Source organism: Panthera pardus, unplaced genomic scaffold, assembly GCF_024362965.1.
Source record: "Panthera pardus isolate Hobbes unplaced genomic scaffold, ASM2436296v1 HiC_scaffold_8, whole genome shotgun sequence".
Lineage (NCBI taxonomy): Eukaryota > Metazoa > Chordata > Mammalia > Carnivora > Felidae > Panthera > Panthera pardus.
This window is the reverse complement of record NW_026527013.1, coordinates 26,517,905-26,533,916: the sequence shown is the minus strand read 5'-3', so window position 1 is coordinate 26,533,916 and position 16,012 is coordinate 26,517,905. Positions and strand designations below refer to the sequence as shown.

Genomic DNA, 16,012 nt, shown 5'->3' with positions numbered 1-16,012 from the left:
AATTCTCTCTCCCCCTTCTCTCTGTTTCAAAATAAATAAACTTATAATAAATACAAAAATATAATATTTTTTATATTATATATATTATAATATAATAAATAAAACAAAATAAATATATATATTTAAGTTTATTGTTTATATATATATATATATATATATATATATATATATATATATATAAACTTCATCACTATCTATATAACTTCCTCTAGTGATGCCCATATGCAGCCAGGGGTAAGAGCCACTGATTGAATCAGTACAGTTTTTAAAGAGGATGAGAAAGCTCCATCCAAGACTTGGACTGGGATTTATTAGTAGTAATCGTTGATAACAACTAATGGGATGGCCACCCTGTGCAATTCTGGGGGCTCCATTCCTAGTTTAATTTACAGGAGTGAGGCCCTAGAGTCACACAGTGCACAACCTGCCTTGCTGTATTTGGCTGCCCAGATAAGCAGCACGTACTGAGTCTTCAACTCTGTGCTAGGCACTCGCCAAGCACCATGCATGTGTCCCCTCATTTATCTTGCAACAACGTCATGAAGAAGGGTGCTAAACAAGAGCAGCTGTTGCACCTTCTGGACTCTGCTCTTGTCGCAGAAAGCAGCCATATAGACAGTAAGTATCGAGTGGGCATGGCTGTGTTCCAGCGGTTGAATTTGGTCCAAACGCTTAGTTTGTGGACTCCTGCTGCAGAGGAGAGGTAAACTCGTCCAAGGCTAAGAAGAGGTAGAGCCAACATCCAAATCCAGGTCCACAACGCTTCAGTGTCCATACACCTAAGCTTCATTCTGCATTTCTTTGACAACCACTGAAAGATATTCACTAGCCATTTAACTTTCTTCTCCATTAGCCTGTTCCTCTTCCTTTGGGCATTCATCTCTGTCTTTTCAGAGACCACCTAACACTCTGCCCCATCATGGCCACTTCCCTGAAAGTCTCTGATCTCTCAGGATCCCAGCTACCTGAGAGACCTGGCCAGAGCAGCCGTGGGATTGGACCCCCACCTCTGCTCCGGAGGCCCACCTGACCCCCAGGGCGGCCAGTACTTTCTTGGCCTAGCATCTGGGCTTTGTCAAGCAGCCTCTGTTGTTCCAGCACCTATGTGAAGCTCTTCTGCACGGGGTACCTCTTTTAATTAAACTAAAAGGCAGGCAGGCTATCCCAGCAGCTCTCTAAGCCCTGGAGGGCCCCCACACGTGTGTCCACAGATCTCACACGTGTCATTTCTGGAGCTGGGCACACTAACTGGAAAAGGCAGCTGTTTTCCCAGCCTGCATTCCCGTCTGAAGAACCAGCCACATCCTTCAGGATCCCCTGCCTGAACCACCACACTACTCTAGCCTCAGGAAGACACCATCCCCCACAGCTAAATGCTGATTTCACTTAAAAAAAAAAAAAAAAAAAAAGCCTGGAGCCAGGGCTGGTCACTGGTTGGACCTGGGTGCAAGACTGGCTATAAAAATATGCAGGACCCCCTCTTCTAAGCAAGACTCAACCTAAAAGAGCCTTGCTGTTGCGGTAGGGCCTAGCCGGGGGCAGCCAGCCCATTGGCTGGCTGATGACCTATGGGGTGAAGATTCTCAGCCTAGCTAATAAGATGTTTTTCCTCTGGAATTTAACAGGAGGGAAAGGCAGAGAGTGCCTGTTGGAAGTGAAATAAACCAAAGTCGTACAAAAATTTCCCAAAACCTGCTGACAGTTTCCCCCCGCCCCGACACCAGAGAGAATGACCTTTTCAAAAATCGAATGAGATGCGATCTTTCCCTGACTTGAACCCACCCGTCCACCCTCACACCAAACACTCTCCCTGTCGCTCACTCACACCACTCCATACACACTATGCTTTTTTGTTCCCCGAACAGACCAAGCTTGTTCAAGGTACATGAGTCACACATGCTGTTCCCTCTGCCCCAAACAGCCCCCCTCCTTCTTCTCAACCCTCAGATCTTAAATGTCACCTCCTCAGAGAGACCCTCCCTGTGCACCTGACTGAAGATGGGTTTTCCTGTACGTCTCTATCCAGGCCCCCTGGTTCCTTCAGTGGGCTCCTGGCAATTTGCAATCATTTATTTTTACTGGTTTGTGTATGTGTTTACTGTGTGCCTCCCTAATAGAATGTCCACTCTGGGAAAGCAGGAACTGGTGTTTGCTTAGTTCACCTCTGTGTGTCCAGTGTCTATCACCATACCTGGAAAATTGTAGGAACTCAAAATATATTGTAGAATAAATGAATGCTTTTATTGTGTCCTTTCTCCCTGGTCATTCCTGTTATGCAGGAGCTCTTGGTTTTGTGTACTTACTTTGTATCTGGCCACATTATTGAATGCTCTCATTGGTTCCAAATGCTTTTCTGTTAATCCACTTGGGAATTCCGGGTCAATAGTGATATCTTAAGCAAATTAATTTGCCCTCTCCTTTCCTAAAGTTATACAACTTATTTGTTTCCTGCTTTATGGCTTTGGTAACAGACAATAGAGTTCGTTATTTTAGAGATGGTGTGACTGATGAAAATTGTGGAGTTCTGGAAGGCTTGGCACACAAAGGGACAGAGGCAGGATGAATAGTCAAGGACCTACAGCAGTGTGGTGTGATAACAGCCTACTGTATAGGCTGAGAGCTGAGGACACAGGAAGTAAAGAGTAAAGCTGAAAACCGCTCAGATAAAGGATTGGTGGGACTTGGGAACAGGAGTGGCAGCAGAAGGGGAAAAAATTCCTCAAATTGCAATCTGGAGCAAGGTGTTCTAAAGCATCAGCTCCCAGACAACTGAAACTCACAGACTGAGAAAATATCCACGTCTTTTAGGGGTGTCTGGCTGGCTCAGTCTGTACAGCATACGATTCTTGATCTTGGGGTCGTGAGCTCAAGCCCCACATTGGGCACAGAGTTTACTTAAAAAAAAAAAAGGAAAACATCCACATTTTTAAAAGATGAGGGAGTTAATACAGCCAACTGTTTATTTTGTCAAGTATCTATTTTTAACTAACTTTCAATACTACCACAACTTTCAAAAACCAAAGAGTTGGGAAGGATATAACCTGAAAACAAACAGCCTTATGAAAAAAAGAGAAGAAGGGGAATTAATTAGCATTCTCATTTTAGAAACAGTTCTGAGAATGTGAATCCAAGAAAAAAAATTAGCAGATATGTTTTTATGCTCTGACACTTCATCTGGCTACTTCCAAAATATCTTGTAACAATTAACACTTTTTCCAGTTTACACGGCACCTTAACAAACGTGGTCTCACTTAATCCTCTGAATAGCACCCTGAAATGGGTAATAATAGAAATGCCAAACATGTGTCTGGCGAGCCACCATTCGCAAAACATAATTTCCCCTTTGATGCCTATGTTCCCAGACATGTCGCCTTGCAATTTGCACCCTATAAAACCCCCTCCTCCTGTATTTTCCAACCCCACTGAGCTATTACCTACTTCCAGGTAGGTAATATGCACAAACCACCATCGCTATCTAATTCACTTGGAGAACTCCTGTTTGTCCATAAAACCCCACTCACCAGAGAATGGCTTTCATCCACTTCCCAGTGGGAGGGACAGTGAGAGAGAACTGAGGGTCTATCCCTAAGCAACATGGTGGTCCTCAAGAGAGGGGACTGAGCCTTGTGCGTGAAGAGGGAACACACTCCCCTTAATTGCCACATGAAAACCACATGACTTAAGGCACTGGGTCCCCAGGACCAATGTCTCTGAGACTCAGTTTCCTCATCTGTACAATCTCAAAAGTTTAATTGTCAATTACCAACATATTTACTGAGTACCTAGTACGTACCAGACCAGACACTACTAGGGCTTGGCATATAGTAGAGGCCCAACCTCAGGAAAGCAGGATTCATGAAGGGAGCAGAGCCAATGCCTCAATTTTCACTTTAATTACTACAAGAAGCTGATGTCCATGCCAGGATGTGTCATCCCATTGAGACTTTTTTTTAAGCTTTTTAAAGTTTATTTATTTGGTGGTGGAGGGGATAACAAGCCGGGGAGGGGCAGAGAGAGAAAGAGAGAGAGAATCCCAAGCGGGATCTGTGCTAACAGCACAGAGCCCGATGAGAGGCTCAAACTCATGAACTGTGAGGTAATGAATGACCTGAGCTGAAACCAAGAGTTGGTCGCTTAACCAACTGAGCCACCCAGGTGCCCCCTGTTGAGACTTTTCCTTATGAAGTATTTCTCTGTCTCTCTGTCTCTGTCTCTGTCCCCCCACCCCCTCACATGCACACACACGCACACACATGCACACATGCTTGCTTGGTTTTGGGCATTTCAAGGATACAGAGCCAGCTTGTAGAGGAGGGAGCCCCTCTGCCTGAATTTCAGGTAAACTGACAAATTTTAAGCTGCTGTGGTAGAAGTAAGGCCATCAAGAAACCAGATACCTGCATTGAAGGTGACAACCATCACTTTGTAATTAGAGACACAGCCATCCTGGGATTTCATACTCTCCTCTTTGATCTGGAGAACGTGCACAGATGGACACTTCCACAGAGAATTTGGAAGTAGGAATAGGGAAACTGGACAATAAGGGGCGATGTGTTCTTTTGATCACTACCCTTTATCGAAATTTAACAAATATATACTGCTCTTTTTAAATATTTTTTCTTTTTCTGATAAAAGCTCCCTGAAAAACAGAAACTCCTAATTCTTTTTATAGGATATTGTTTTCTACAAAGTCAGGCTAAAAACATATGCATGTGTCAACCTGTATTTTGTAACCCAGTATCATTTTACCCCTACAGCCCGCTTTGCAAACATCACCTCCAATCCTTCCAACAACCCTGTGCCTAGGTTCAATTATTTCCATCTTGAAAATGAGGACACCAAGGCTCAGAAGGTCAGGTAGTCTGCCCGTGACGGTATAGCAGCAGATGACTGAAGTCCATCTAGCATGGAAACCTTTGCCCTCCAACTGTGCCCCACGGGGATGCGTGAGACTGGGGACCCCCTTCTGACCAGCCCCCTTGCCTGTCTCTACAGCGTCAATGTACTCGGAGATCCAGAGGGAGCGGGCAGACATCGGGGGCCTGATGGCCCGGCCCGAGTACAGAGAGTGGAACCCAGAGCTCATCAAGCCCAAGAAGCTGCTGAACCCTGTGAAGGCATCCCGGAGCCACCAGGAGCTGCACCGAGAGCTGCTCATGAACCACAGAAGGTAGGAACGGAGCTCGGCTGCCTCAGCCCAGTGGGCCTGCTGCGGCTTGAGGAGGTGCCCCTTGTGGAAGGCATGGCTAATGGTAGTGCTGGGTCTCCTGGAGGCTGAGGAGGGCAGAGGGTACCCCACAGTCACTGCAGAAACCGTGAAGTTCTAGTCCCCAGTAATCCCCAAAAGCCCTGCTTTCCCTCCCAGCTACCCACTTCATGCCTGCCCTCCACCTATATTTACTGAGCACCTACTATGTGCCAGACACTGCATCCAGAGCCCAGTCCTGCCCTTATGCATAACCAGGTGGTATGAGGGGGGCATAAATGGGCCCGGAACCTCAGAGGAGGCAACTAGGAGAGGTCCAGGGTGGCCCCAGAGAGGAGAGGATGCCTCAGCTAAAGCCTGAAGGGTGGGCAGGAGTCAGCCAGACTAGGAGGTGGGAATCTGCTAGTGGAAGGAAGTCTGTTCCTAGGAAAGGGAAGGGCATGTGCAAATAGACAGGAAACACAAGTAGCTCAGGGTGTTTGGAGCATAGATTTTGAGGTTGGTCAGAGGAGATGTGTTGACCTGGAAAGGGTCTCAAGCAGGGGTGTCACAACCACAGAGGGGGCATGAGTGGAGCAGGGAGGCCAGGGATGCAATGAAACAGACAGGCTCGAGGTGGCAGGGCCAGGACTCAGTAACTGAGGGAACGCGGAGGCGGCCTGGGAAATACCTCCCAGCTCACTAGCACCAGGAGGAAGGCAGCGGCGTCTCTGCAGCTCCCTCTACTGGCCTGTTATGGGATTGGCTAGGGCTATGATTTTCATTCTATTTACAGCTGTGTGTATCCTCCGTGGATTCTTTTTTTCCTCCTTAGTATATCTTGTGCATTTTCTCCAGATGTTTTTCTTAGAGTCATCCCTTTTAATGTCAACAAACACCACCACAATTTTTTAAAAGCCTAAAGACAGATCAAGGAAACACCTGCAATATAAATACAGATAAAAAATTAATATGTACATATTACTTATAAATCCATAAGGGTAAAATGAACAAAATATAGGTATAGTTAGTTCACAAAAGAACTAATAATCAGAGACACACAAATGAAAACCAGATATTATTTCTTGCCTACCAGATTCTCAAATACAAAAAGACTGGATAGTGATGGTGGGGAGAGATAGATGCTCTCGGACACTGATGACAGAGTACAAATTGAATAACCTTTCCTAACGGGCAGATGGAAAAGATTTAAAAATCTTTTAAAAGGGTCTGACCCAGCAATTCCACCTCTAGAACACTTATCCTGAGAACATAACCAGAAATAATATAAAACTTGGTCTCTGCAGTCAGACAGGCCTGGGTGCCCCTTTGTGGGCTCATCGCTCAGCCCCTTTGTGGCTGTGACTTGGACAGGTGTCTTAAGTTCTAGGAGCCTCATTTCCCATCTCTGTATAATGGGCCAGGAATGGTTCCACCTCCCAGGCTGCCAGGAGGGTATAGGTTGGTGTCATTAGCGGGTGCAACCCTGAGACTGGTTGGGGGCAGGGGGCGTGTGGAGTTGAGGTCTCCTGACAGGTCCCCTGCTCCGCACCAGAGGCCTGGGCGTGGACAGCAAGCCGGAGCTGCAGCGAGTCCTGGAGCACCGCAGGCGGAACCAGCTCATCAAGAAGAAGAAGGAAGAGCTAGAAGCCAAGCGGCTGCAGTGCCCCTTTGAGCAGGAGTTGCTGAGACGGCAGCAGAGGCTGAACCAGGTGGGTGGGGAGCACCCAGCCCTGGCCCAAGCCTCCTACAAGACTGTCTCCTGGCCCAGGGAGGACGTCTGCATATGGCCACCGCTGGCAAGAGGGAGGAGATGAAACAAAATGAGGACTAAACCAGCAGTCCACCGCTGGCCTGAGTCCTCACTCTGCCATGCACTTTGCTGTGTGGCTTTGAGCCAGTGGCTTCCCTTCTCTGAACCTCAGTTTCTTGATCAGCCCAATCTAGTGCATGCCGGATCCTGATTTCACTCTCATACCGGCCTGTGAGCCAGGTAGCATTCCCATTTTAGAGATGAGCATCCTGAGGCCCAGGTGAGGCAAACAGTTTGCACTGGGCTTCACAGGGAGAATGCAGTCTCAGGCTCTGTCGCTCCAGCTACTAGGCTGGTGGCAAGACTGATCCCCGGGTTCTGTTTCCCCAGAGAGGATCCTTGGCCCAAACACTGGTTTTGGGGAACAGAAATTCCCCTAGCCCCACTCACTTCACACGTCTGCTTCTTCTCTCCTTCAGCTGGAAAAACCACCGGAAAAGGAAGAGGAACACGCCCCCGAATTTATCAAAGTCAGGGAAAACCTGCGGAGAATCGCCACGCTGACCAGTGAAGAGAGAGCGCTGTAGAGCAGGCTGTTGAAACTCCAGCCCGCGCCGCCCACCCCTGGCCCCCACACCCTCCTCCAGCCCTTCTGTATCTAGCATTCCTGGCCCCAAGCCTGGGGACTTCTGCGATGTTCATGCTTGCTCTTGTAAAAATGCCCCAGAGAGCCTGGGCCCTCCTTCCCGCCCACCAAAAGCTGGGACCCAGGCTTTTCCTTCTCAGCACTCACTGCTTCTGCTCCAAGAGGAAGCTACTGCGGGGGAAACTTTCCCAAGGCACTTCTCCTTGAAGGGGCTTCTGAGCTCTAGGGAGATCTTTCTGGCAGAATTGAATAAGAAGAGACAGGCACCTCTTTGGCCTGACCATCCCTCCATTTTGCCCAGGCCCCATGGGGCCCTGCTTCTCTGGGCAGCCCAGCTCCCAGGTCTCAGAAAACGTCCTAGCCAGGTGTGGGGCAGCTAAGTAGAGCATCTCAGAACACCTGCCTTGAAAGCCAGCTGAGGGGAATATGGTTCAAGGGTAGCTGTCCTCGGTGATGAAGGGCAGGGTAACCCACAAGGTGGCCTTGGGGGTCATGTGATGCCAGGTTGCAAGAGTACTAACCAGGACGGCTTCTTAGAGTCTGCCAGCTTCCCCCACACCCATGCTTTTGTTTTCTCCTCTCCGCAGCCTCCCTGCTTGGGCCTTGTAACCACATCTAACCAGGGCTGCAGCCTTCCTGCTCCCAGAAGTCTAGAACAGTGCTTCTCAAACTTTATTGTGCCTACAAATCACTGGGGATCTTGTTACAATACGGCTTCCGACTCAGTAGATCTGGGGTGGGGGCTGGGACTCTGCATGTCTCACAAGCTCCGAGGCTGCTGGTCTGACCCCTAGGCTGCAGGCTCGAGCAGCCAGGGGCTGGTAAATACTGGAAACATCATCCCTGAAGCCACCTCTGCCCCCCCAATTGCCATGAACCTTTGCCCTGGGGGTTCCCTACCCTGACTGTGGAGCCCCAAGGGCTCCTTATTGCCCACCCCATTCCAGGGACCCCAGGCCTGGGAAGACATTTGCCTAGCAAATTGTGTCGGTATAACTGTCGTCACTGGAGATGTATATAATTGCCAATCTGCATTTTCTTACCACATTGTTTTGATGTAATTCTGGCCAAAAAAAAAAAAAAAAAGATTGTTTCTGTTTTACCTTTTCCTGAAGCCTATGGAGAGCAAATATACAGTGATTTCCAGTGGGCTTCTGGAAATACAAACCGTGGTTTGAAGACCCCACTGCTACCCTTACAGACTGGCTCCTTTGAGTCCCCATTTCCAGCCTCTGCACCCACTCTCTACGTGGTCTCTACCACCCAAACCGCCCTCAGTGAACTCACCCGTTCTTCCTAAAAATCCCTCCCCACACGAGACCAAATGTTTTAACCTTTTGCCTCTATCCCATTCTGAAAGATTTATAGAATAAACCAGCCCTGCTTTTCCCTGCCTCTGGCTTTGCAGACCCATCATTTAAGGTGCTAGGGCAGTGCTAAAAAAGCATTTCCTTTCACCTCCCCCCCCCAAAACTGCCAGAAAAAGCTGCCACAGGAATGCTATTTCATTCTTGGACCAAAAGTGGGACATTTGGGGGGAAAGGGGTCATCCTGGTCTTACTCCTACCTGAGTAGTTTAAGGATGACCAAAGATGCAGCCTTCTTCCTGGGTGGGGTGCCAGGGCCAGTGTAAATACAGACATGCTGTCTGCGTGTGTGTAAGCTGGGCTCTAAAAGGGTCTTGAATGTGAGTGTCTTAGTGAGAACATGGTGATGCTATTTTAGATGCCTGCCAGGTGAGAGCTATGCTAAAGCAAAACCCCCAAATAAAGACCACCATTTTCCCCAAAGAAGTCTCCACCAGTGGTCTATGTGCCGTTCAGACATATGAAGAAAAGACAGAGCATCTAGGATGGAGTAGGCCCCTCTGGGGATAATGCTTGGATTCTCTCAGTGGTCCACTGAGAGACCACTCACTGGTCCCCAGAGGTGCTGCATGGAGACAAAGTCCCGGAAGTAGAAGGACCTCGAGCACCACGTCATCCGGCGGAGCCATGGCAGACACCCTCGTCCACTCCCCAGTGGTCAGTCCCAACCCCTTCTCCCTAGCTTCTTCCCACTGTAGAGGTTGTAAATCCCAATTCCCACTGTTCCAGCCTCCTTTGCAGCTGGGGGTGACATGTGACCAGGTGCGCCAGTGAAATTTAAGAGGAAGTCTACAGGAGCTTCTGGGAAAGCTTATGTTTCTCTGATAAAAGAGGCAGACATGGGTAACACCTCCCCGCCCCTCCATTCTTCCTGCCTTGATTGAGGATGTGATGCCTGGAGCCACAACAGCCATCTTGCTACAATGAGAGAAAAGCCAAGACAATGTCAGAGACACTGACCCTATCATTTGACCAAGCCGATGCCAGCAGCCATCCTCCTCCAGAATATAACTGTAAATAAAAAGAAAACTCTTGGTTTGAGCCATTGTTGGTCAGTCTCTGTTACTTGCAGCTAGAATATTCCTGACACAGAAGGCCAGCCCCGATGCCCAGCATTACCAACAGACTGTACTGAAAATCCAGATTCCTCTTTCCCATTAGAAACCAATTAGATTAGGATCTCCAGCAGCAATCAATGCCTGAGATCTGTTTTTCTATATCTTCTCCACATAGCCCACGCACCATTTGGGCATCATTAATTCACACATCATTCAGTAAGGATTTGCTGAGTGCCTGCTCTGTGCCAGGAAGTATGCTGTGTGCCAGGAGCACGGTGGGAAACAAAACGTTTGGATTACTGCAGTGGCCTCCTCCTTACTGGTCTCCCTGCTTCTGCCCTTCCCCTACAGCCTAGTCTCGAGAGAGCAGCCAAAATGATCCTGCTAAAATCTAAGGCAGGTCTTACCACGCCTCTGCACAGAGCCCTCCCTTGGCCCTCAGTAGAGTTCCTCCTGCCATCTAGAAGGCCCTGCCTGTCCAGCTCCTTGTGACCTCTGACCTACTTCCCTCTGCCCTCCACCTCACTCATGTTGCCCCGGCCTGCCTGGCCTCCTCATACCCACCACACACACCCCACCACAGTGCCTTTTCACCTCCTGTTCCCCAGCCAGGAGTGTTCTTTCCTCAGAGAGTCATACAGTCTTCTCCCTGTCTTCAGGTCTTTTTTTTTTTTTTTTTTTTTTTTTTTTTAATGCTCTTTCTAAATGAGGTCCTCCTTGGTCAACCCATTTGAATTTCAACATCTCCTACACCCCTCCTATCCCTTCCTTCCCTGCCTGAGTTTTCCTCCTCACCATTTGTCACCATCAAACACATATTTTACTTGTTTAGCTTATGTGTCTCTCCTAGCAATAACGTCAGCTCCATGAGGACACAGATTTTTTCTGTCTTGTTTACTGCTGCATCCCAAATGGCCATCCTTCCTCCTCTCTCCCTGACAGAAGGTGGCCCGGCCTGTGACAATCTGGCAGAACGGGCCCCACAGACAAGAATCCAGCCCCATCCCACTTATGGCTTTGAGAAAAGGCCGTGGCCAAATAGGGTATGGGGTGGGGCTCCTGGGTGGCTCAGTGGATTAAGCATCCGTCTCTTGATTTCAGCTCAGGTCATGATCTCACGGTTCCTAAGTTCAAGCCCCACATCAGGCTCTGCACTGACTGTGCACAGCCTGCTTGAGATTCTCTCTCTCCCTCTCCTGCTCATGCTCGTGTTCCCTCTCTCAGAATAAATAAACATTTTTTTTAAAAAATAGGGCATGGAGCATAGGGCACAGAGTAGGTGCTCAATAAAGGTTTGTTGAATGAATGAATAAGTGGGAAACCCCTTCTCCCACAGCGATACATCCAGCCTCCTCCCAGGTTCAGCACCCCACCCCCCATCACCTGCCTGCCGCCTTCCTCCACAGTTTTGACCCTGGCCCAGAGATGTCAGTTCAGTCCAGAAGCTTTCCTTTGGCCTCTGGGGCTTTTGACAGTACTCCTGGGCCTTACTCGCCTTTGTGCCTACAAGACCAACACTGGAGCTGTGTGGCCCGGACACACGACTTTCTGGACTTCCACAGGACTTCCAGAGGGTTAGATCATCCCTGAAGGCCGAGATCAGGCCATCACCCAGTCCTGGGGACCCTGGAGAAGGAAAGCACTGCTGCAGTAGCTCTGACATCAGACCCTGCCCTAAATGGAGACCCAAGAGCAGCAAACCCATTCTCACAGGAGGCCGCCCTCTCCCACGCCCGCCAGATCACAAGTCCCAGTCTGGGTTTGGAAAGAGCCCTCTGCAGTGGCAGACCAGTGCTAAATACAGAACCTGGGGGACAGACAGAAGACCTCAGGAGGTGAAGGGACCCTCCTTCCCTGATTCTCCTTCCCTGATTCTTCCCTGATTATGTACTCCAGGGGAGCACTAAGAACCCAGGAGTTTTCACTGGGCAGCCTCACCACACTTGAGATTATATTCACTCTAAGCTCCATGAGGGCAGGACCCTGTCTGTGCTTACCTTTACAGTACCTTTACAGTACAGTACCAACCAAATTGTGAATGCTGGGACGCCTGGGTGGCTCAGTCAGCTAAGTGTCCGACTCTTGACTTTGGCTCAGGTCATGATCTCACGGTTCATGAGATTGAGCCCCATGTCGAACTCTGCGCTGACAGTGCAGAGCCTGCTTGGGATTCTCTCTCTCTCCCTCTCTCTCTGCCCCTTCCTTGCTGGTATGCACACATCCACACACACGCTCTCTCTCTCTCTCTCTCTCAAAAATAAACTTAGAACAAAAAAGTTGTGAATGGGTGTCAGTTACGATATCTGCATTTATGGAAGGCCAGCAGTGTTACCGCCCATGACAATTCAGTATCATTCTATTTTGCAGACTAACGAACCAAGGTTTAGGTAAATTAAAAGGGTAAATTAAAAGACTTGCCAGAAGTCACAAAACAATACCTGGGGAAAGATGAGATTCCCACAGAGCTGTCTGTCAGCAAAGTCTGCCTTTTCTCCAATATAGCTAGACTTTGCTCTTAGAAAGAGCCCCTATGCCATTCTGACATTTTGCCATGAGATACAAGGACCTATTTTCACCTTCACTTTCAGACTTTCTGTCTGAACTTGAGGGATCTGATCTCCACCTATAAAAACAGACCCTGGGTGGTTCAGTCGGTTGAGCATCCGACTTCAGCTCAGGTTATGATCTCACTGTTCGTGAGTTCAAGCCCCACATCGGGCTCTCTGCTATCAGAGCAGAGCCCACTTTGGATCCTCTGTCCCGCTCTCTGTGCACCCCCCAACTTGCACTCTCTCAAAAATAAATAAAATAAAAACAGACTCAGGCTAACATAGACTGATGTGAGTTCTGAGGTGAGGAATGCCTACATGTCATGCCCCCACCTCCAAAGCCAACCGGTCTCAGTGGCCAACCAACATGCTAGAACCTACCATTGTGATGGGAGTCCTGCCCCCTTGCAGGACCGGACCAATGGTTGAGGAGTAGCCAATTTCAGTGTCCCTGACCCGACCCCAGACCCATTAACCCCCAGCTGCCCTGCTCCCACCTGGACCTTGCCTCACAGTGCCCCTTTTGCTGGCATTGTAAGAACAGAAGCCTGTACCTCCCAATGGCTACTTGCCCTCATCTCAGCTGTCAAATGATGATCTGAGTTGACGATTAGGGGGCATTTACCCAGAAAGGTCACTGAGTGCCCACCTGCTTCTCAGAAAGGACTCATAGAGAGATGAGCAGGATTTCCTAATGAAGGACCCTGATAACTCTCCTGGGCTGCCTAGCAACAGTCAAGCGAGCTAGGGCTCCCCCTCCCAGGATGGACCCAGGCTTGCCCTGTAAAGAAGGTTAATCCTGGGGCACCTGGGTGGCTCAGTCAGTTAAGCGTCCAACTTTGGCTCAGCTGATGATCTCATGATCTGTGGGTTTAAGCCCCGCATCGGGCTCTCTGCTGACAGCTCAGAGCCTGGAGCCTGCTTCAGATCCTGTGTCTCCCTCTCTCTCTGCCCTTCCCCACACATGCTCTGTCTCTCTGTTTCAAAAATAAACACTAAAAAAAATTAAAAAAAAAAAAAAAAAAAAGGTTAATCCTGTGCCCAGACCCATATTCAAGCCCCAGCTGTGACAATCCCTACTTGTCACAAGCCTGGACAACTTGCTGGACCACATTTTCCACATCTGTGACAAAGGTAATGGTATCTACACTTCTTGAATACTCAGTGTCTGTGCCAGGGAGTAGGATAAGTACTTCATATAAATTCTCTCATTTAATCCCCCAGGACTGTCATTACTCCATTTTACAGGTGAAGAATCCCACAATTTAGAGAGGCAAAACCACCTCCCAAAGGCGCACAATCAGCGGGTGGTGGAAGCGAGATGTGAACCCACGTCTGCCTGACCAGAGTCTGCACATTTATCTTGGCAGCATTTGCTGGTGGAGGCTGCAGAGGATGTTTTGCAAAGCACCCACGTTCAAGTTTTCCCATCTGTCGCTAGAAACATTCTGCAAGCATGCTGAGGCCCTGTGGCCTTCCTCCTTCTCCTTCCCTGACAGCAGGTAGCCCAGCCCGCACCAATCTGGCAGACAGGGCCCCAGGAACAAGAATCCAGGCCTACCCCACTCACAGCTCAGAGAAAAGACAGTGGCCAATGGGATACAGGGGCTCACATGCCTGCCTTTGGCCCAAGAAGTTCAGTGAAGGAGCAGGAAAGAGAGAAACACGCATTGAGCATTGACCGTATGCCCGGCAGGTCCTAAAATGTGAGAGACCAGACACAAAGTGCCTAGCCCAGGGCCTGGCTCATTTCAAGGGATGGAAGTTCCTTCTTCCTCTCTCTCACTCTCCCCGTTAAGGATATCTTGACAGGTGGCACAGCATGACTGGTTAAGAGTCCAAGCTACAAAGTCAGACTTCAAATTGGCACGTGGGGGATCCATGTCTGCCACTTGCCAGATGGGTGACCTTGGACAAGTTATTTAACATCTCTGAGTTTCTTGTCTGTTAAACAAGGGTTCCAATAGTGCCAGCCTCCTGGGTCGCTGACAGGACTGGGTTAACAAATATAAGATGTCTGACGGGGCACCTGGCTGCCTCAGTCGATAGAGCATGTGACTCTTGATCTTACAGTCATGAGTTTGAGCCCCACATTGAGTGCGGAGATTACTAAATGAATGAATGAATGACTGTATGAATGAGTAAATAAATAAATAAAAATTTTAAAAAATGTTTGGCAAGTGCAGGCACATGGCCAGCACTCAATAAAAGTTCATTTTCTGTCCATCAACTGATGAATGGATAAAGAAGATGTGGTTTATATATACAATGGAATACTGGAAGGTATTCATGGATGGAACTGGAGGGTATCATGTTAAGTGAAATAAGACAGTCAGAGAAAGACAGATACCATATGTTTTCACTCATATGTGGATCTTGAGAAACTTCAGAAGACCACGGGGGAAGGGAAGGGAAAAAAATAGTTACAAACAGAGAAGGAGGCAAACCATAGGAGACTCTTAAATACAGAGAACAAACTGAGGGTTGATGGGAGGGTGGGGGAGAGGGGAAAATGGGTGATGGGCATGGAGGAGGGCACTTGTTGGGATGAGCACTGGGTGTTGTATGTAAACCAATTTGACCATAAGTTATATTAAAAAGAAAAAAAAAGAAAGATACAGAAGAGCTTTATCAAAAGGAGACACTTGAAGTGTGATCTGTTTGTCAGAAAATATCAAAGCTACTTATATTGCTGAAAATAACAAAAATAACAATAAATTCCATTGGTAAAAATAAAATAAAATAAAATAAAATGAAATAAAATAAAATAAAATGAAAAATAAAAGTTCATTTTCATCTTCCATTTCCCTGCTAGCTTACTTGGTCATATCTGTCACTGATCTTCGAGCCATGTCTCCACTCATTCATTTCTCTTAGTCCCTAAGCGTGTCTAGCATCCATCCCTCCCTCGTGGCTGGCTAACCAAAGTGCCGTTGCTTCTCCCAGTACCCCCCTTTTTGGGGAGGTGTCACCCCATACCTTCTCACACCCCAGTCCAAATTGAGGGACATTCTAAGAAAAGACCTGACCAGTACTCATCAAATGTCAAGGTCATAAAAGACAAAGATTGAGGAGCTGTACAAGTTGGAGAAGATAAGACAATTAAGGGCAATGAAAGATCTTGGACTGGATCCTGAACCAGAAAAAGAACATTAGTGGCAAAAGTGGCAAAACTCAATGTACAGTAAATGGCTAGCTCAGCAGGACTTCAAACCCCGCACATTCCAAAGAAGGGACTGACCCTTCACAGCCCCCGTGAGATAAGCTCTATGCTCTTGGAATGGCCTGTCTGAACAGTGTCTCTGTCTACCCAGGGCCTTGGGCCTTGCCAGGCAGTTGACACTAACAATGTGATTCATGGGGCCACGCTATGTCAGTCTGACCTCTGGAGGGCTAGGGGTTGAGTAACTGAGGTACTAAGTAACTAAGTGACTGAGTAACCAGCATTCCATTC

At 48.2% G+C, this 16,012-nt stretch overlaps 1 protein-coding gene across 3 annotated transcripts in view; it reads left to right on the top strand.

Annotated features, from left to right (window-relative positions):
* FAM107A (family with sequence similarity 107 member A) overlaps window positions 1–9,992 on the top strand; it is a 54,121-nt gene extending 44,129 nt beyond the window's left edge. For all 3 annotated transcript variants that reach the window (XM_019469921.2, XM_019469918.2, XM_019469919.2), the window contains 3 exons: window positions 4,996–5,170; window positions 6,741–6,897; window positions 7,418–9,992. In XM_019469921.2, the coding sequence (XP_019325466.1) occupies window positions 4,996–5,170; window positions 6,741–6,897; window positions 7,418–7,525 (440 nt within the window). In that variant the 3' untranslated portion in view covers window positions 7,526–9,992. The remainder of the gene's footprint in view (window positions 1–4,995; window positions 5,171–6,740; window positions 6,898–7,417) is intronic.
* The last annotated feature ends 6,020 nt before the right edge of the window (window positions 9,993–16,012 follow it).